We start from the raw sequence: 22,419 nt of genomic DNA on the forward strand, positions 1-22,419 counted from the left end.
CACACACAGTACCCTCGTGTCCAGCATGGTAATATTGTCATGCATGGGTCACGTGTTGGACTAACAATAGAGCTTATGGGGAAAAATGAATTATGTCAGCAACCCTCGGAAAAGTCACCCTAAATACCTACCATATACCTATTCATATATTGGTACTATTGTAATTATAATAAATGGTACTGTGCTATGAATGATAACTAACCTTTTAGGATAGTGTTGGTGGGCTTGCTGGGAATGGAAGGTGGTATCCAAGGCTGTAGTTAGTCCTACTGGGTCCCCGGAGGATGGCTGCTGGCGTCACTAGTACGTAATGGCTGTTGCTCCTCCTCAACCTCCCTCAAAAATACTTCGAAATCAAACCTCCCTCATAAATCCTTCGAAATCACACTCAGAATCACTATCTTCGTCCACAGCTCCTGCTTCTGTAATCCTCGGCAAAGTGCATGCTTCTCACACTGTTGCCAGAGCCCTGTCTCGTGACTGTGGAAAGTGATCGCTGTAGCTGACTCGGTAGAGAATAATGAGAAGCAGCTTTGTTTATAATATAAACTGGTACGCACGCCGATGAGAAAGGTTTCAAAATGATTGATATTTATTCTAAAATATTAATATGCATTCAGTGTCAGGCTAAATGTTCAATGCTGTAGTATGATACATTCTCTGTCGAGTCGCCTGGGTTTTGGTCATACTGTTTTGCCCGTCGTATCCTCGGCAGGAATCCATCCAGATGAATTCCAAATGCCCGTGGTATCGTCGGCAATTTTACCATGTTACCGTTCCGATTTACCATCGTATCCTCGGCAAACCTGGTATGAAGTGCCGTGTGATAGCCTTCGGCTGCCAGGATCTTGTCTTAAGTTTTTTATTATGATCACGTTGGCTTCAGTCATGTCGTAGGCCTTGGTAATGTCAACTTTCCTCTCCCCTTTCTTCTTCCTCTCGATGCTTTCTAGCTTGGTGGCCTGAGGGAGGTGCCGACACTTCTTGGGGTTCTCAGAAGGCTTCCTAGGCATTGTGAGCAGGGTAAAATGCAGTAACAAGGGCAGAAAATGCAGCAAGAAAAAAAGCACCTTCCAATGCAATTATGCGACTGAGTGGCTCTGTGGCGGGAGAAATGTAAACAAAACATCACGTGACACCAGAAGCGTTTTTAATTGGGCGGCATCACAATCACATTACGATAGCGGGTGGGGAAGGCTACTTGATCAGAAGTTTTTCATTGGCTATCATCATCATGGGAATGTCCAGTATGGCCGTGTTGGACCGGGGGTGATCGTGCTAGAGTGAACTCTGCGTATTTGGCCCACTTCTCGGAGCTCTGTGCGTGTTATGCTAACACACTCGTGTTGCAGTAATTAAATCGTATTAAGTAATACAGTAATCACTCCAATATCCGACGTAATAGAGCCATAGGTAGGTCCGGTTATTGGTTTTCTCCGGATATTGGGCCCCAGCTTATGGATTTGTAGTTATGGACCTTAACTCAGAGAAACACCTATACAACTTCCTCTGGACATGCATAGCACTTATTTAAGACCCAAATCACACCAATAAGGCACGTAAATGACTGAAATAAATGCAAAAGAAACATAAAATTAGGGTTTAGAAGTATGTTCATATGAAATAAATGCAAAAGAAACATAAAATTAGGGTTTAGAAGTATGTTCATACATTAATAAACATTCTGGTACTTATGGACCCTAACCTAGCCTAACTCAGAAAAACACATTCCTACTGCACATGCATAGCTACTAACACCCTATTCTCACCAATAAAGGACATTAAAGAGTGAAATGAGGTAAGTATAGTATGGAAAAAAGTACAGTATGAAACATTTTGGCTACTTACAGCAAGTCCCTTGCCACCTCGGTGAATAACTGCCTCCTCTCGGACTCTGACAGTAACGATTTCCTGAAGCACTTGCAGTACACTGTTCCTGAAGTCTTGCACTGAACTTAGTCAATAACACACAGAAGTCCGTTCTCTTCAGAGTGTGCACGTTTGTCTAAATAATGCTCCATTGTAACTTACTTAGTGTTGCACTTAAACTTTTCCCATTTTTTTTTTTTTTTTTTTTTCCAAAGGCAAAACCAAGAAGTCTGTTTACGTTACATTTTTTTTCTTGAGTCTTTTCTCTCACAACTTTAAATCCTTAACACAACACACTGTTTTTTTCACTGCACAACACTCAAAATTCCCGTGTGGTCTAGTGGAGAAGTTCTTGCTGTTTATTCACTGTCAGAGTCCGAGAGTATCACTGGCAGGCGACCTAGGGGTGCATCGCTGGGTCGTGGTGATGGCGTACCCACTGCAGAGGACTCTGAAGACAGCCGTAAACTCACGTCGAGCGGTGACGGTGTACCCACTGCAGAGGACTCTGAAGACAGCCGCAAACTCACATCGAGCGGTGACTCCACCGTGGCTGATGTGCTGGGCTGTGGCTCGGAGCATGAGGGCCTGTCTTGGGGAGGCAACGGAGTGGAGCCAGGGCTGGGCACAGCGGGGGTCACGGGCCTGAAAAAACTGTCAATCGTTGACTGACGCAAGAAACGACGATTCTGACAATTGATGATGCGCTGCATGAAAGCACGCACTTCCTCCACGAGTCCCAAGGGCCCCATCTCCCTGTCGCAGTCCGGGTGTTCCAGGTAGTCTAGGACGAACTCTAGATGTTCTCGGAGTGCGCTTAGCTTGGGGATGGCTGGAGTAGTGTCCTGCTGAGAGGAGTCCGCATCATCGTCGCCTTCAGCGTCGGAATCTTCAAGTTCGGTACTGACACCTGCAACCGAAGACGCGATCTCGATATCAGACAACGTCTGATACCCAGGATCGCCCTCGTCATCCTCCAACCACTCACGAACATCGTCCACATCTACATCGTCGCCGTGCGTACGTAGCCGTGCATGGAAGTCATCCACGTCAAACCCTAGAAAATCATACTCCACATCCGTTCCGAGAAGCAGACGAGACCAACCATTTTCCAGAGTTTTCACAGGGACTTCCTTCTATGCACTAGCCCAGTTGTACAGCACAGACTTGATGTTGTAGCGGCGAAGGTTTTCCAAAGTCCGCTTGCCTTGTGTGTCCCGTCCCTCCCTGCGCTCGTCCTCGTCCTCGAGAACAACCATTACCTCGTCCAGGAACTTCTGACGGTATAGGCGCTTTGTTGCCACGATCACTCCTTGATCCATTGGTTGGATGAGAGCAGTCGTATTAGGTGGCAGAAACATGCACCTAATACGGCCATTTTCAGCAACCAAGTCCTTGTCACACGGGTGGGCAGGTGCATTGTCGAGTAGAAGGAGAGCCTTTACCTGGTCGCGCGGGATTCCCAGTGTCTTCGTCTGGTAATGGATGACCTCCTTGATGAAGTGACGGTGAAACCAGTCTTTGAAGATCACAGCTGTGAACCATGCCTTCAAAGAATGGTACCAGACGACAGGAAGGACATCCATCACCCCACGAAGGCACCGAGGCTGCTTTGCGCAGCCAACAACAACGGGCTTAAGCTGGTGCATGCCGTTAGCACTGGCACAACACAAAGCAGATATCCGTTCCTTGGAAAGCTTGCGGCCAGGTACACGCTTCTCTGTCTCCTCGGCTAGAGTGTTCGTTGGCAGTGAGTGATAGAATAGGCCAGTTTCGTCAGCGTTGTAGACTTGACCGAGAGTTAGGCCCTCCCTGTCGATCAAGCCTTTCACCTTGTGCCGAAACTCGTCAACTCCATCCTCGTTAGCATCCAATGCTTCGCCATGTGCTTTACGGTTGGTAAGGCCATGTCGCAACTTGAACGCGAAGAGCCAACCCTCGGATGCCTTGAAGTCTAGGGTGTCGTGAAGCCTGGCGAACTTCTCAGCAGCAGCCTTCAGCTCTGTTCCACGTACCATTACACCAGCAGCACGTTGTTGTTGATACCAAATCAACGTGGATCGGTCGATTTCTGCAAACTTAGGGGTAAACATAACCTTCCTTTCCACGTTGCGTTTGCTTCTCGGCGAGAAGTCAGCCGTGTACTGCATTAGTTTGTCTCGGAACCTCTTGATATCGAACAAAGTAGACCGGGCCAGGTTGAACTTGCGAAGAATGCGGGAAGAAGACCAACCCGCATCTACTTTCTCCAATATATCCCTCTTTTTCTCCAGAGTCAACACCACTCTCTTCCTTTTCTCAGGTGGCGGGGCCATCATCACACACACTAAGAGGAGGCCCTAGAGCAGCAGGAGGCCCTGCAGCAGGTAGGGCACCACCACAAAAGCGATCACGTGGGCAGCCATTACAACGAGTGTGCACTCGCGATGAGAGACAGGCGGGAAGTGGGGAGGATGCAGCGGCGCTCTGTCGGACGTCGGAGGAATGACATGCCAAAACAAAGCTCTCCCGCGGCGCGCGCGGTAAGTTCAAATTACGGACGGAAAAAAATCGTTTTATTTATTTTTTATTTTTTTTGGTTTTCGGATCATTTTGGGAATGTTGGATCCCAGGACGATTATGTCCGGGTAGTGGGGATGTTTGGTTATTGGGCATCTGGATATTAGAGTGATTAGTGTATATATTTATATATATATATAAATAAAAGTAATTCCTTCACTATCCGATGCAATAGAGCCAAAGGCATGTCCAGAAAGTGGGTCCGTCCAGATAGTGGGCTCCTGCCTCCTGGAATGGTACTTATGGACCCTAATCCAGCCTAATTCAGAAAACCACTTACATAACACTCTACCGGACATGCATAGCAGCTATTTAAGACCGTATTCAAACAAATACGGGACAAAAAGTATGAAATAAATGAAAAGGAACCAGAGAACGAGGAATTAGAAGTGAGTATGGAATATATTTAGCATTGTATAGGGAACTTACAACAAGTCCTTGGCCGTTCGTTACGAAGGTTAACCCACCTCCTCTAAGGCTGTGGCTGTGGTGGATATGCTCTTGAAGCACATACAGCAATCCAGTGTTGTGCTGTACTTAATCCTTTGCACTATGAGTTATAATTGTTTAACACTGCTCATACCGTTCTTGATTGCACCATGTCAGTTTCAACTGCCAGTTTACACTCTGTACTTAATCTTTGCACTCTGAATTCTAATTTCACAACACTGTAAATTCCCGTGTGGTCTAGTGGTGAGGTATTGCAGTTTATTCACTGTTTATTCACAAAAACGAGCACGTGCGGCATCCATTGAATGAGCATCTAGTCAGGACAGCAGTTAGGTGGTAACTGGGGAGGCTGGGAGGGATGGGGGAAGCAAGCAGCGAGCATAAACATAGCTGGTCAGCGCTGCACGCCAATTTCAAAGTACTGTACAATTGATCCCCCCCCCCCCCCAAGGCCCGGTTCCAAAATGTCCAATAAGTGGGGAGTCCGATTAGTGGGCGTCCGGATAGTACAGGGATTGGTGTTATTACACACACACACACACAGTTGACCTTTAAAGCCACTTTCTATTCATAGGTGTACTCATGTTCTAGGCCAGAATCAGCACTATGTTGACATCCATTTTCTCAGTAACGTAACTGTATCAGATCTCTCCTCATTGGGAGAGATCTGTCATGGTTACTTTTTTGTGACTTTTTTGCTCTATGTCTTCCAAAAATCTTTGTACAGTTTTCGTGTTGTATACAGCCTATGCCACCCACATACTTTACATTTCATATCGTTACTGATTTTTGTGATGTAATTCTTGACTTTTCAGATTCATGCTGTACTGATGTGTCACACCCATACATTAATATGGATACTACCATACCCTCTTTGCAGTCTCTGAACTCATTTTTTGATCTATATCAAGGCTGTCGTAGCACCAACCACTTTTATTCCCTGCATTCATATTTTCTACTTCCTTTTCACACACTTCTTCCTCTTGTAATGCTATTACAAAGGGGCTGTTAAACTTGACCAGTTCGAATATTTTGCAGGTCAACAACACATTGAGTTTTGTGTCACCATTTGCTCAACAACCTTGAATTTACTCTTACCTTCCTAAACTTTTTGTACATCACTGCTTACTGACTTTCTCAAAACTCTGAACCTGTCTGTGAAGATCTCATTCAATATTAGCAAGCAGTATATAATCATTTGCATATATTAGATATGAAATATTCCATGTTTACCATCACTTGCTATCTTCACTACCTCTTCTGGTGATACTGGCATTAATATCTTTTCAGAGGTTTGGAAATGTTTTGTTAAGGCAATTTATTTGTTTTAGCCCAGCATTTTGTCACTCAGGACCAGATGTGTGGGTAGGAAATGTATCAGGTATATGAAATAACACAGTTTATTATGATGACATTGTATGATGTCATTCAACAGTATTTGTTCATATTTTTCCAGTCTTGCTCCGTGGAGTGGTACCTGAACTCCCGCATTGATTCATATGAGTGTATTGTATACCGAAAGATTGAACACTTGATTTGACATAAGATGTGACCACCATGTAATTTTCTCCCTCCTTTAGCTCCGTGGCTGCAGCAAGAGCAGGCATTACTCTGTAAGTTTGTGGTTTGGGATGAGATGTGCTCTTGTCATTTGCCTGACGCTTTTCTTGCTTCTCACAAAGCTCTTGGTGCTGTCACTCTCCTGGCTATCTTTCTCATGGCTTTATGCTCGCCATGTTTATTTATCTTGTGGATTATAGTTAAAAAAAAAAAAAAAAAAAAAAAATGCTCATATGCTTCTAAGCCTTCTTTTGAACATTAAAAGTAGTGATTTTTACTGATATTGAAATGCAAGAGTAAATGAATCTTTAGCAACTTTGAGCATAGTCGAGTTTACAGATTGGAAGATGAAGAACCGAGGCATATATTGCCAAACATTGCACTGCACGCTGAGAGGTATTAAGAGTACATGCCTATTTTTGGTTTACTGTGTCCATTATTCAGATAATATATGTCATGTGATTGTACAGTTTATTGTGCACAGTACTGTTTTTTAATATTAGAAATGATCATGTTGTTACTGAACATTAGCATAGCATTCAGTCTTAGCACAAAATTGTGAATTGTTGTTCTTGACCATTGCAAGATATCTGACTGATATAACCAGCTTCCACTTCCTCACCACATTACTGCATCCTTAACCTAAAAAAATCGCATGTATTGTGCTGTATAGTTATTAAGTACTGTATGTGAAATATGACCACAGACCTGGTGCTGGGTTAAGGCAACCCTGAATGCTATCCTTGTCTGCCCAATCTGAGAAGTTTGCATGGTGCCCTGCCTCTTGCTGTGTGGTCCACTGCAGTTAGCTGTCTCCTCACACAGTGTCTCTCTCAAGGAATGCCAGTGCACTATTATTTGGTATTCTTTACTGATATCTTCTCAGTTATAAAAAGCAAAACATATATTTGTCATGAACTTTATACAGTACCTTCTATACGTGCGAGCTGTGTATGCATGAATTACCAGTGTGTAAACAAATAAAAGTGGTGCCAAGGACATTGTATGTGCAGAAAAAGCATTCAGATTGTGTGGCATGCTATTCATACAGCATCCCTGACAGTTGAAACTGCCTGCACATATTTTTTCCCCCAATTTTTAAAAAATTTGTTAAACCTCGTTAATGTCACCGTCTTGTGTCTGCTACCTCTCTGATGTAGGCTATGCCCTTAGGAAACATATGTGTAGTGTAGTTGGGGTTATAGAGAGGTTATAGTAGGCAAATTGTGGTCTGTCATGGTGAGTTTTTTAACATTTTTATTTCTTTAAATCTCTTTAATATACCTCAATACAGTAGGCTGTGGCGCTGACAGGAACCTACCTGTCGTGGTGCTGTATACCCTGGGTGAAGCAGCTGTGGTGTCCACCTGGGACCTGAACCTTCTCATATTTCCCCTGCGTTTCACAGTGGGGAAAGGCCCTTTTCTGTCCCTGGCGAGCTGCTGTCAGCCAAAAGGGGTGCTGGTTTCATATGTGGTGTATGTATGGCACAGTGCTGTACTGTACTGTATGATACACAGAAGCATTTGCTTACCTAAGGTCGACAGGTCTGCTCCACCAAAAAGGGTTATTCTACACCAGTAACAACAGCAGCAGCATCAGTACTATAGTAGTAGTAGGCTATACCCATAAAAAGCTTACCTGTACTCTAGTTGGAGTCATTGAGGGTCTTTAGTAGGCAGGTTGGGGGCAGGCTCAAGAGTTGGTGAACAAATTAGATTTTTATAAAGGGTTAAAGATCTCGTGAGTGCATGGATACCAAGTTTGCTAAACCCTAGTTTAATACTCCACCTGTACATGTGGAGGGTGTGTTGTACTGCATTGCTGATGGAAGCTATTAACTGAGTGGTACATTTTGTTTGGTGTATTAATTGTTCATGTGGTCAGGTTTAAATTAAACAAATTTTCTGACTGTTTTGTAACATTATAACCAGATATCCACTGACTAGGTATGTTTTAAATGATAAAATATAGATTCTGTTCACTGTTTAGAACTTAAAGGTTCCAAGGCCTTCTGCTGTGGTAAGAACCTATAATAATTAAATGGTGGGGAGGTATGCTGTTCACACTGCCTGTTCAGGGTTAATTACAATTCTGTTCTGTGAACTGGTGACCACCAAATTTCCATACTATTATTCGAGTTTTATGAGCATTATTATGGAGATTGCTATTGGATTGTATGGCGGAGTCATCTGTTCAGTGACATATCTCACGGATTGTTAACAGCATGACCCAGAAAAAGATCTTCAGTGCTCATGTCAGTTCATGCGGATCCTTTGATGTCTGCAGTACACTGCCATGATGTGTAGTAAAAATATCTCATAGATCATCATGAGCATGTAAGTGGACCTGGGGAAAGAATATTTCATTTATTATTTTCTTTTAAAGTACAGTAATAATATCCAGTAAATTATGAAAAGTATTCACAGTGTTTCTTGCTTGTAAAATCTTTTTATCTTAAATTTAATCTCATTCATGAAAATGAGGAATATTTGTGTATAATGTGATACCAGTATGAGAATATAGTAACACAAACATTTCAGAAGATATTTGTAGTTCATTAGTACAGTAAAGGTGGTTATATATGCTTTTGCCAAATTTATGGGGAACATTCTATGCTCCAGTATTTTAATAAATTTTGTTGTAGTTAATGCTGCTTTCATATAATTTTTTTTTATGACAACCAAGATTTTATTCACTACATTAGGTTTACTCTTTGAAAGTTTTGAAATATGGACCTTCTCATGTTTTATAAGTGTTTTAAGATTGTACACATTTTGAGTCGTAGGTGGGGGCACTCACCATCTACTCACTCGATGTAGTGCTGCTTTGAGTGTCTGCCCTTTCCTCCCTTTTTTCCTTCCTCTTTTGTCTTTCTTTTCTTCATTTTTTCCTCTTCCTTCTGCCTCCTGGTGACTTTACACTCCCTCTTCTGTCTTTCTTTCCTTCAGTCTTTCCTCTTCCTTTTGCCTTTGGGTGACTCTACATTGAGGGACAAGTCAGATGGTGTCCTGTACACCAGGAAACCATTTGCTGCACTGGGTGGTAACCATATAACCAAATTGTGGCACCTGGTGGTTTTTTGGGTAATTAAGTCATTCCAGTCAGACTGAGCATGTGTAGGTTTAAATCCAAGGGATGGTTGGGGTTTATTGCTCATGTAATGCCACTCAGGGATGAATGAGGCTGGTCACTAACATCTGAAATGTCAAGACCAACTTGCCAAGCCCCGGGCTTCTACGCTTCTTATGGGGCAACATAGGATTGGATGATGGATGGATGGATTATACACACATGGACTGTTGTATGCATATTAATTTCCCAACCATTACTGTAACAATTTCAAAGAATTGCAAGTCGTAGGCATTACATGATAATGTAAGAAAATGTTCTGGAAAGAGGTGAAGAGAGTAAGACAGGGTGGCAGTGTAGTTAGTAGGGGAGTGAAAGATAAAAATGGTAGATTACTAGTGGAGAAGAGAGAAAAATTGAGCAGATGGAGAGAACACTTTAAGGAATTGTTGAACCTAGAGAATGTAAGTAATGTGTATAAGTGGCTGAGGAATGGCTGGGAGAAGGAGGGAGGTGAGAAGACAGGAAGAAATCAGTAGGAAAAAAGTTGTGGAAGCAATGAAGAAAGTAAAATTGGAGATAGCCTCAGGATTTGATGGAGTGTGTGGTGAAATGCTGAAGCATGGAGGAGAGATAGTAGTATAATGGATGTGGAAGATGTGCAGATTGGCCTGGGAGGAAGGTAGAGTCCCGGAGGATTGGAAGTCAGGTATAATTATTCCCTTGTACAAAGGAAAAGGAGAAAAAGAAGAACAGGGAGGCTTTAGGAAGGGAAGAGGTTATGTAGATCAGATATTCATGCTTAGATCTTTAGTGGAAAAGTTTCAGGAAGGGCATCCGGTCATAAAATGCTACACGCTACAAACCAAAGTCCCCTACCCAGGGGCAACGCCTTAGCCCTTATCCAAAAAAGGGGTACCTGGCGTAAAACTCACTCTAAGGGAAAGAAGTTGTATGCGGCCTTCATGGATTTGGAGAAAGCATATGACAGGGTGGATAGACAAGGATTGTGGAAAGTAGCAAGAATATATGGAGTAGATGGGAAGTTGTTGAATGCTGTGAAGAGTATGTATGATGGTGCTAAGGCTGCAGTGCGTGGCGTGTGGATGGTGAACTGAGTGAATTTTTCTCTTTGAAGGTTGGGTTGAAACAGGGATGTGTCAGTCTCCATGGTTGTTCAATCTGTACATGGGTGGGGTAATAAAAGAGATACAAGGTATGGCAATGGATGTTGGAGTGGCCCTAGTGAGAGAGGGTAGTGTCTGGAAACTCCCTGTACTGTTGTGATGTGTCATGTCTCCATGGTTGTTCAATGGATGGGGGTAATAAAAGAGATACAAGGTAGGGCAGTGGATGTTGGAGTGATCCCAGTGAGAGAGGGTAGTGTTTGGAAACTCCCTGTACTGTTGTTTGCAGATGATACTGTGTTGATCAGTGAAGACAAAGGGGAGCTGCAAGGCTTAGTGGATGAGTTTGGGAGAGTGTGTAAGAAATGGAAACTAAAGGTGAATTTAGGGAAGAGTAAAGTGATGGTCTTTGAGAGAGGTGAAGTCAGTGAATGTACAGTGAGGTTGGATGGTGAGGAAATGGAAAATGTTAGTACTGTACGTTTAAGTACTTGGGGAGTGTGATGAGCGATGATGGAGGTTTGGAGGGTGAATTGCTTGAAAGGGTACAACAGGGAAGAAAGGTTGCTGGTTCCTCAAAAGCAGTGATAGGAAACAGGGAAGTGAGCATGGAAGTGAAAAAGTTACTATATGACAGTATTGTGATACCAACTCTAACGTATGGAAGTGAAGCTTGGATGCTGTTGGAAGGACACAAGTCAAGAGTGAGAGCAGTGGAAATGAATTATTTAAGAGGAGCCTGTGGAGTCCCATGGAGAGACGGCTGACAAATAAGGATATAAAGGAGCATTGTGGTGTGGATGTGGATGTGATAGAAAGTGTTAGGAGGAACACACTGAGGTGGTTTGGCCATGTGGAGAGGATGGAGAGTGAGACACTGACAAGGAGACTGTATGTGAGTGGGGTGGAGGGGGGGAGAGGGAGGGGCTGAGGATGAGATGGAGGGATGGAGTGGAGTGGTATTTGAGTGAGGGGGGTGTGAGTTGGGAGCAGGGCAGTGAAATGGCGGGGAACAGAGCGACGTGGAGGCGATTTGTTTGTGGCCATCCCGTATGGGATTGAGGCGTCTGGCAATTGATTGATAGATAATTTTTCATTTTAGTGTGCTATACATGGGATCTATCAGAAGTCAGATTTCATTTTCTTTTTTTTTTTTTTTTTTTTTAATAACAATGGGAAAATTAATTCATAAGTGAAAGTATACTGTACAGTATCTACTATTGTAACTGTTAAATTTGGCCTTATGTAGTGTAATTGAAAAATATCCACATTGCATGAAGGGTTTAAGCATGTGAATTTAATGATGGCAGTGTTTTAGTTGTATTTGCTTTCAGCTGAGCAGAATCAGGCCCATACATGTGTACATTTACACTGAGTCTTGCTCTGATGAAAATGATTGGTACTTTATTTATTTATTAAATATTTCATAGCACTGTTGTTTTAAGTAATGTGTATACCTGTTTGACTTGGTCTCATTTTATCTTGTACTGTGCATCCTCCAAGTACAGGGTTATATGGGAGACAAGAGCCACGTTGTAGTGTACTGTGAACTCAAGTACCAGTATTATGAACAGTAGTTTACATGTATTGATGCTTTTATGGTGAACTCCTTTTCCAAGTAAATGTTTTCATCCTTTTTATAGTACATTATTTGTGACATTAATGACAGGATATTTACTCTTAAGGCAAATGTAAAAAATTTTTTTTTGCATAATCGCCCTGCAAGAGCTGTAAGCGACACTAACAAGCTGATTGTGTTAATTAAGTTAGGACAAGTGAATTTAGCTCATATATTCTGGGTCAGATTAACTGGTCTGGACATCTTTAATGTATCTTGCTTCCTTATATTAATACAGCATTTGCTCTTACCAAGGATATATATGTAGTTTTGCTTCTGCCAATATTAAAGACTGAAGGATAGATGACTGAGAACAGAGGCAAAGCCAGACACCTTGAAACACTAAATTTATGCTTACATACATGGTTTCATGCAGATGTGTTAAACTTAACCAGAGCAGTGGGCCAAATTTACTGGGCTAGGCTCACCAAGGGATGAATTCTCAGAAAATTCAGCTGATCAAGGTTTAAGGTATTAAAGGCACTGCATTGAACTCACAAAAACTGTATTTACTGACATTGTTTTTTTATCATAGGTGCTTATTTCTTGTTGCAGCTTCTAAAAATAATGGGTAATGCACCGTTTAGATGTGTGACCGGAAGCATACAAGATAATGGGGCTGGCTATGCGATGTGAATACAAGGTGGTAACTATGGTAATGGTGCAGTTGTCTTGCCTTGTGGTGTCCAACCTCCACTATCACCCCCAAAATGTATTGTATATTTAATGTTTTCACACCTGCTCATTATAATCAGTACTGTACCTCGAGATATCAGTCATGAAGAGATGCTTTTGATCTGCTTTTGATAATAGGATAAATGGAAATATTGCTTGAATTATGGGAAACTTCTAATTTCTAATCACAAGGACAAAAATTGGCATCAGCACAACATCCTACAGACGAGCACAAGGCATGGTATTTGATGAAAACACCAAATACTGCCCACCTTCAACCAGTAGACCATGTTTTATGAAGAGACCATATATTGAAGCTTTAACAGAAACTGTCAGCCCCTTCACCATGTACAGTAATCCCTCCAATATCCGGATCAATAGAGCCCTAGGCAGGTCCGGATAGTGGTCCTGTCCGGATATTGGGCCCCAGCTTATGGACTTCTACTTATGGACCCTAACTCTGAAAAACACCTATACAACTCCCTCTGCACATGCATTGCACCTATTTAAGACCCAAATCACACCAATAAGGGACATAAAAGACTGAAATAAATGCAAAAGAACCATAAAATGAGGTTTTAGAGGTGAGTTTATACAATATTAAACATTCTGGGTACTTACAAGTCCCTTGCTCCTGGACTGGTTTGAACCGCCAGTTTGCAGTCCACAGTTAATCCTCTACACTCTAAATTCTAATTTCTTAACACTGCACAACACTGTAAATTCCTGTGTGTTCTAGTGGCAAGGTATTGCAGTTTATTCACTGTTTATTCACAAAAAACAAGCACCTGTGGCTTGCACTGTTGTGAGTATCTGCTCTCCATCGGAGTTAAGCTGTGACTGTTGATGTTGGTGGGGTAACAGAGTTGCCAGATCGCAACAGCCACATTACCAATCTCCTCAACTTTCATTGTCAAATATAACTTTTCAATACCAAATTCAGTAAAGCTAGCATATATTCTTCACTAATTATATATACAAGTGGAAATACATGTAATCACTCTCCTTATAACTAACACCATGTTGATTATTTTCACACTATGTAGGGTAGCAGATTAATCAGAGAGAGCAAACAATCCACCATCTCCATCCTGTGTATCCTCATACATGTGAAAAATCCATTTGGTAATGCATTATTCTAATGCATTACCAAACGAATTTTTCATTACCAAATTGGCCCACACTTGGTAATGAAAAATACCAAATGGCAACCTGACAGGGGAGGGGGAGGAAGGAAGGGGTGAAGGGACCATGGTGTAACAGCTGTTTGGCGCCAGGCGGGAATTTCAAATTATGGGAGGGAAAAAAGTTAGATTTTTTTTTAATTTTTTGCGGTTTTTGGCCCATTTTGGGAATATTGGATCCCAGGAGGATTATGTCCGGTTAGTGGGGATGTTCGGATATTGGGCGTTCGGATATTAGAGGGATTACTGTACTAGGCTTACTGTGAACTGTGAATCCATGTACTAAGAGGATGCATTGTAGTACAGGTGTTTTTACAGCATTGTAGAGTACGTATATGAAAGTAGTCTCATGTCAGGTTTTTCCAGAAGACGTACTCAGTCGTAGGTTGTAACTTATTTGATGAAAGTTTTGTTTATATTAGTACTAGTACGACCCACACCCCGATTTCTGATGCATCGATAACCGACAGTTTGCTAGACTGAACAAAAGAAATGGGGGAACGTTCCCACAACCTGGACAGCCATCAGTTAGCTAGTCTGAACACTCCACCCCTCCCTAGGTTTGAAACGAGCATGTCTGAATGGGATGTGGTGGTGCACATGGCTCTCCCTGTCCTTCCTCCACAACCTCTCTTCTCCCCCCATCCCTCCTCCATCCCCCACCATGCTCAGTGCTGCCAGGCATGTCTCCCTCTCCATCCCCCCACCCTCCCCCATCCCCAGTTTCTAACTCCCTGTCCCCCTACCCTCCCCCATCCCAGCTTGTCTCCGGAGTTTATTTACCTATTTGTAGTAAACAGAAGTTGAGCTAAACTTGTCATGTCTCCATATCTGCATTTATACAGTTTAGTTTTAAACACATGAATGTTTTTTATCTGCACCACCTTTTTGTCTAAGTCATTCCAAGTACCTATGCTTCTGTTTTTGAAACTGAATCATTTAAGATCATTAAGACATCTACTTTTCCTCAACTTGAAGTCATGACCTCTTGCTCCTCCATCATCCAACACAATAAAATCCTCGCTATCCACCCTTTCCAGTTCTCTTGCATTTCTAAACATCGTAATCAAGTCACCCCTTTCTCTTCTCTCGCTTAGTGTTGGTAATTTCAGTTTTTCCAATCTCTCCTCATAGGTCAGTTCCCTTAAACATGGTATCATCCTTGTTGCCATCCGTTGAACCCTCTCTGGTTTATAAGTATGCTTCTTCAAATGAGGTGACCATACCACAGCCATATACTCAAGTCTTGGCCATATCATGGTTGCTATCAACTCCCTCAGCATTTCCTCGTCCATGTAATTAGAAGCCACTCTCATGTTGGTCAGTAATCCATAGGTGCCTCCAATGATTCTGTTTATATGCTTTTCTGGTGACAAGTCATCTTGAATAATCACTTCCAAGTCCATCTCCTCTTTTCTTTCACTAATTATCTCATTGCCCATTTTATATGTCCAGTGTGGTCTTTTCTCACTCATCCCCATTTCTAATACATGACACTTCTTGTATTTTCCAAGTTTGTCACCAGCTCTGGAGTTTGTCCAGGTCCTCTTGCAGTTTTTTACAACTGTCAGTACATTTAATATGATTCATGATTTTAGCATCATCTGCAAACATACTCATGTAACTATTCAAACCTTCTGGCAAATCATTTATATATATCAGAAACATTACTGGTGCCAAGACAGAGCCCTGGGGTACTTCACTAGTCACAGTTCTCCATTGTGAAATCTTGTCTCTTATAGCTGTTCTCATCTGCCTTCCCATCAGATAATCTCCCATCCACTTTAATAGGTTCCCATGCATCCCTCCAAAGGTCTTCAACTTCCACAGCAGTCTCTTATAGGGCACCCTATCAAATGCTGTCCTGAGATCAAGATAGACACAATCTGCCCATTCCTCTTTCTCCTGTATGACATCTATTACCCTATTGTAGAAAATAGGTTGGTAACACAAGATCTTCCTTCCCTAAACCCAAATTGTCTTGATGTTATCACTTCATTTTCTTCTAAATACATTATCCTTCTTTTTCTAATAATTTTCTCAAATTTTGCATACAACACTAGTAAGCGATATAGGTCTGTAAGATAGACACAATCTGGCCGTACCTCTCTCTTTTGTATGACATCTATTACCCTACTATAGAAACTTAATAGGTTGGTAACGCAAGATCTTCCTTCCCTAAACCCAAATTGTCTTGGTGTTATCACTTCATTTTCTTCTAAATACATTATCCTTCTTTTTTTAATAATTTTCTCACAGATTTTGCATACAACACTAGTAAGCGATATAGGTCTGTAAGATAGACACGATCTGCCCATCTCTTTCTCTCTCTTGTATGACATCTTTTACCCTACTATAGAAACTTAATAGGTTCGTAATGCAAGATCTTCTTTCCCTAAACCCAAATTGTCTTGGTGTTATCATGTCATTTTCTTCTAAATACTCTGTCCTTCATTTTCTAATAATTTTCTCACAAATTTTGCATACAACATTAGTAAGTGATATGGGTCTATAACTGAGTGGATCATCCCTATCTCCTCCCATGAAGATTGGCACAATATTTGCTCTTTTCCAGTCTTTAGGTAACTGTCCATTTTCCAGAGAGCTCTTGATGATCACATAAACAGGCCACACTAATTGGTCAGCACATTCCTTCAGGATCCATCCAGCTACACCATCTGGTCCCATTGCTTTCCTCACATCCAAGTTCCTCATCAGTTGTAGAACCTCATTCATGCCAACTGCAATTTCTGCCATTCCCGTCATGCTGGGTTCCATTTCAGGTTCCTTAAATTCCTCTTCCAACACAGACTGATTGCAGCTTGTTTATTTTTTCACACAATTCTTCTTCTCTTTCGTAAGTTTCATCTCCATCCCTCAGTCATATTATACTTTCCTTAACTTTCATTTTACCATTTACAAACCTATAAAATAGTTTAGGCTTTTTCATACATTTAGTTACAATATCTTTTTCATACAGGGTATATCCTTTCTTCCTCTCACTGCATCCTTACATATTCATTTCTTACCTGCTTATAATCCTCCCAAGCCCTTTCTGTATACCTTCTTCCCACTTTATTCCATGCTCTTTTTCTTGCCTCACATGTCAGTTTACACTTATTATTAAACCATTCTTTCTTCCTTTCCATTGCGGTGGAGAATTTTAGGACATATTTACTAACTCCCGTATATACTTCTATCAAAAACTCATATTTCTCATCAACATTTGTGATTGCATTCATTTTTCTCCAGTCAGCATTTTTGAAAAAGTTCCTCAGGGAAGCAAAGTCTGCCTTCCAGTAATTGTGTTTTCTCTGTGTTTTTCATTTCTTTCTCCTTCCCTAACTCCCACCACTTCCCTCAATAACCAGATGATCACTTTTACCAAAGGAGCATTGGCAGGTTATGTTCTTTACATCATTTGGGTCTTTTGTGAATACCAAGTCCAGCCTTGATGGTTTGTCATCTCTGATTCTTGTATTTTCTTTAATTAATTGAGTTAACGATTTCCATCACCAGTTCCAGTAATTTATTTCCCCATGATTCCTCATTGTTCCCACCATCCATACTTTCCCAGTCAACTTCTCTACAATTAAAATCCCCCATAATTATTATTCTGCTTCTTGGTTCAGTTAATTTCTTTAGCTTAATAATGGATTCTCCTATTAACTGTTCATAATCTTTTGTCCATGCCCTAGTTTGTGTGTGTGTGTGTGTATTTACCTATTTGCCTATTTGTAGTATACAGGAATTGAGCAATGCTCGTGTTGTCCTGTCTCCATATCCACATTTATCAAGTCTACCTTTACACACATGAATGTTTTTCTCATGCACCACCTCTTTGTCTAAGTCGTTCCAAATATTTAAGAATATACCTAATTGTGATATACACGGAATGTACTATGCTCGTGGGTTTCCGTCGCTGTTTCTCAATAAGTCGAATTTAACTTTAAACTCGTTTAAGTTTTTAGACTGGACGATCTCTTTGTCCAGGCTATTCCATAAGTCTATACTTCTGTAAGGAAAGCTATATTTCTTGATATCCTTCAAGCAGCTTGACTTTTTCAATTTCATTCCATGTCCTCTTGTTGCTCTCTTATCCCATACAAACAGATCTTCTTTGTCAATTTTATCTGCTCCCACCATGGTCCTGAACACCGCAATCATGTCTCCCCTCTTTCTCCTTTCCTCTAACGAAGGCAAATCCAGTTTTTCCAGCCTCTCTCTGTATGACAGGTCTGTCAGACTGGGGACCATCTTGGTTGCTGTTCTTTGTATTCTCTCAATCTTGTTTATATCTTTCTTTTTGTGTGGGGACCACACTACCGCTGCATATTCTAACCTGGGGCGTATCATGGCCACTATCAATTTTTTCATCATTTCCTCATCCATATAATGAAATGCTACTCTTATGTTAGTCAAGAGCTTATAAGTCTCTCCAACTATCTTGTTAATGTGCTTTTCTGGTGACAAACTATCTTGGACCAGCACTCCCAAATCTTTCTCTTCTCTCCTTTTTGTGATTAATTCATTACCCAAAAAATAATTCAATGATGGTCTCCTGGTACTTTTACCCATTTCCAATATGTGTGTGTGTGTGTGTGTGTGTGTGTGTGTGTGTGTGTGTGTGTGTGTGTGAGAGAGAGAGAGAGAGAGAGAGAGAGAGAGAAAGACAGACAGACAAACCAGGAGGGGAGGTAATAGGGCAGTTTGGCTGTCTTGTCTGCTTCCCAGTCCCCCACCCTCCTTCACACCTGCTTGTCTCCCTCCGCATCCCCCAACCCTCCCCCACTCCTGCTTGTCTCCCTCCCTGTTCCCCTGCCCTCCTCCACCCCAGCTTGTCTCCTCTCTGTCCCTCCACCTTCCCCTACCCCTGCTTGTCTTCCTCCCCGTCCCCCCACCCTCCCTGACCCACGCCTGCCTGGCCTTCTCAGCCACTCCACTCTTCCACTCTCACTGTATCTGTTGGCCTGAATACCTTCTTGCATGCGATGTTTGATACCTCATCTTATAGCAACAGCATTATTTATGGGGATAATAACATTACCTATGGCATTTCTGTGTCAGTGTTTATTGATTGAGTTAGGTATATGAGAGTTTGGCTTTGGGCCTGGAATGCATCTCTTGCTTTTCTTCAGTATCTTGTGGGGAAAATTGCTTTGATATCCTGCAGTCTCACTGACCGAACACTCCTACAGGTTCACAACACTTCGTGATATTGGGGTATGGGTGTACAGTATATCTTGTGATTGTTGTACTCATAGTTGTCAGTGCAGGTGTTGGCATACTGGGAGATGCATCTACCATCTTGTGATGTCAGTATAACCATAGAATAGTCAAGATGGATTCCCCCCCCCCCCCAACAGTAGAAGATTGTCCTAGTGGATAGATTTTTTTCATTCATTCATTCATTGCCAGAGGCCATGTATCCCAAACGGGGTGGCCAAGGGCTTAGAGTTAATTGTTTTACAGGGAGGGGCACTAATCCTCCACCAACCCCACTTGACACGTAGGGATGCCAACAGCATCTGGTGTTCCCAGGCAGTCACTCATCCAAGTACTAACCAGACCCAACATTGCTTAACTTCGCTGATCGGACGGGAGGAAGAATAAAGCAGCCTCCTTCATTTATGCTGTAATTGTGATGTAACAGCTGTGTAACTCTGATGCTTGAAACTCTCCATCTTTGGTTTGCATTAAATTTCTGTGGCGACTGTGTGACCCCATCACTCACCACTTTTGTTGCGATCTGGAGGAAATCGTACTCCAGTCGTCCTTTATCAGATTCACATCCTTAGTGAGATGTGAGAGCAAAACTCTAAATCTCCTCATCCATGTGAACAGAAAACTTGGTTCAGATGATGCTTATAATATAAGGCTATTTGTTGTAGAAGGTGTGATTGTTTAGTCAGAATATTGAAAATTTTTTGGCATGAATTTTAATGTCCAGTAGTAGGGCTTATGGATTCCTCTGCCATACCTGATATTAGATAATGCAGAACTTACAGATAACCCTGTATATAGTATGTAGATAGTTATTGTTAATTTTTTTAAAGATTTAAAGGTATTCTTGGGGAGAGGAAAAATTATTAGTATGAATTCCTTTTATGTTGTACAAGGTATGGTAAATTAAAGAGGTGGAAGTAGATACTGTAAGCCCTTTTTACCTGCACTGGTGATGGGTGGTGGGTTAACCCATGATGTCCGGCATTTATTTCTGCTGACCCTTCCCCCAGCCAGGGATTTCTGGAAAATCACCGGTTTTTAAACTATAATATCTCAGCTAATAGTTAGCCAAAAATAAAATACTAAGTGTCATAATACTCATCAATCCTTCAACTTCAAGCCGATGGCCTCAGATTGTCCAGGTAGTCCATAGAGGCAGAGAGAGCTTTTGGAAGTGGGGTAACTTTTCATGTTTTTTTGTGGCTGTGTCTTTATCCGTGGCTGAGGTGCATGGCACAAGTAAGGCATATCTTAGCCCTTATTTAAAAAAAAAAAAAAAAAAAAAAAAAAAAAAAAAAATCAGAATACTGTACTGCAATCAGCCACCAACACCATTTCCGTGTAGGCTTTGAGAAGTGTGATGTGAATGCGGTGGTGTGAGCAGTGGATTGCACACTTTGACATTGACCTTGAGACAGGCTGGCTGACGTCTTACTGGACACAGGGAAAACTTTTTGCGTAGGTCTATCCATGATGGAGGTATGCACATAACTGGAGCGTGACTGGGATGTGTGCAGGATGATTGCCAATGTTTGCCTGTAGTGGTAATTACCCGCAAAATATTCATATAATTCCGCAAAACACTAGGTCATGCATATATGCTACCCAGACATCTCCAGGCGGCCATCTATACATGACATCCAGACACCGTTGGCTAAAGCAACCCCGTTCAAGCAGTTTCATAACTGCTACAGTATGGAACAGAGGGAGATAGTACCTGGAACTTACTCTTTTTCCTTGATTCATGTTGCCAGTGAGATGAGAGAGCCATACTCAGAGTATTCCTGTTTCATATCAGTGCAGCAAATAGAGTTGGGATGATAATGGTGACAATAAAGATTACAGAACATTAGTATAACAAACATTGGAACTGCACATGTGGTAAAGTAACTTCTGTCTATCTATTTATAACCAGATGCCACAATCCCATGAGGGGTGGCCTTTTGTTTTTTGAGTTAGGTGTTTTATGGGAAGAGGCACTAACCCTCCGCCAACCCACTTGTTGACACACAGGGAACACATACGGGTTGGTTATATGGTTACTCTCCAACATAATACTGTAAATGGTTTCCTGGCTCACAGGAAACCATTTGGCTTGTCACTCAATGTAAAGCCACCAGAAAATGAAAGACGTGCAATAAAAAGTGACGGGACAGATGGGAGAAATAGTAAGAGAGGATAACAAACACAGAAAAGGAATGATAAAAGTGAGGAAAGAAGTTGACAGCACTACATCAAACCATTTTGCTTGTCACTCATTGTTAAGCCACCAGAAAAGGAAAGCAGTGCAATAAAAGTGACAGGACATGGGAGAAATAGGAAGAGAGGATAACAGACACAGAAAAGGAATGATAAAAGTGAGGAAAAGTTGACAGCACTACATCAAGTGAGTGGATGATGGTTGCCACCACCTAGTAATTTTCAAGCGAATATCACCCCTGCAGTCTCACCAACAATTTACTATGCTATAGATCTGGGTTAATGCCAGATTAACCCACTAACAATATATAGATGTCTGTTAATGTCAGATTAAAGCAGTAGAACTTGTATCCATTGACTCTGTCAGCTCAGGGCTGACATAACCACAGTAAGGTAGATTAATACACCCACAATATTTTAGGACCAATTTGCTGTTGAAAACTAGTTACAACTGCCATAGCAGTGTTTTCACAGTGTATTGGAGCGGTTATCAGGATGTGTAAGAATAGTGAAATAAATTTCTTGGCTGATACACTTGTGAAATGGTGATGAAAAATCATGGTATCCTGACAAAGGAGAATTATACTAATGAAGGGCTTGAGATAGGTTGGAGTTGAGACCGGTGTTAAATCTTTTGTTGATAGACTCAGTGCTTGCAATATACTGTCATTGCATTCATGCTGCTGTGAAGTATACTGTTCCTAGTGTGCAGGATATATGGTCCATTGCAAATGCTTTTTAAAAATTACTAATAATTATACTTACGTTCTGGGTGGTCCTGTTGCAGAAAGTGTTGGTCACATTTACCAACACAAGAAAATTAATATGGTACTTAAGCTCAGCTTAGAGATCCAGCATGAAATTAATGCATTCAGATCCT

The 22,419-nt window shown here is 41.6% G+C and overlaps 1 protein-coding gene across 2 annotated transcripts in view; it reads left to right on the plus strand.

Annotated features, from left to right (window-relative positions):
• The window catches only part of tou (bromodomain adjacent to zinc finger domain 2B toutatis), an 860,023-nt gene that overhangs the window by 488,804 nt on the left and 348,800 nt on the right, over positions 1-22,419 (plus strand). Inside the window, exon 6 of one of the 2 annotated variants that reach the window (XM_080276402.1) lies at positions 6,459-6,491. The exons of the other annotated variant lie outside the window; for it this stretch is intronic. Coding sequence (XP_080132528.1) covers positions 6,459-6,491 — 33 coding nt within the window. The remainder of the gene's footprint in view (positions 1-6,458; positions 6,492-22,419) is intronic. 2 annotated transcript variants of the gene reach the window in all.

The sequence above is a fragment of the Coenobita brevimanus genome, chromosome 65 (genome assembly GCF_032717465.1).
Source record: "Coenobita brevimanus isolate Jiangsu-jjx chromosome 65, ASM3271746v2, whole genome shotgun sequence".
NCBI lineage: Eukaryota > Metazoa > Arthropoda > Malacostraca > Decapoda > Coenobitidae > Coenobita > Coenobita brevimanus.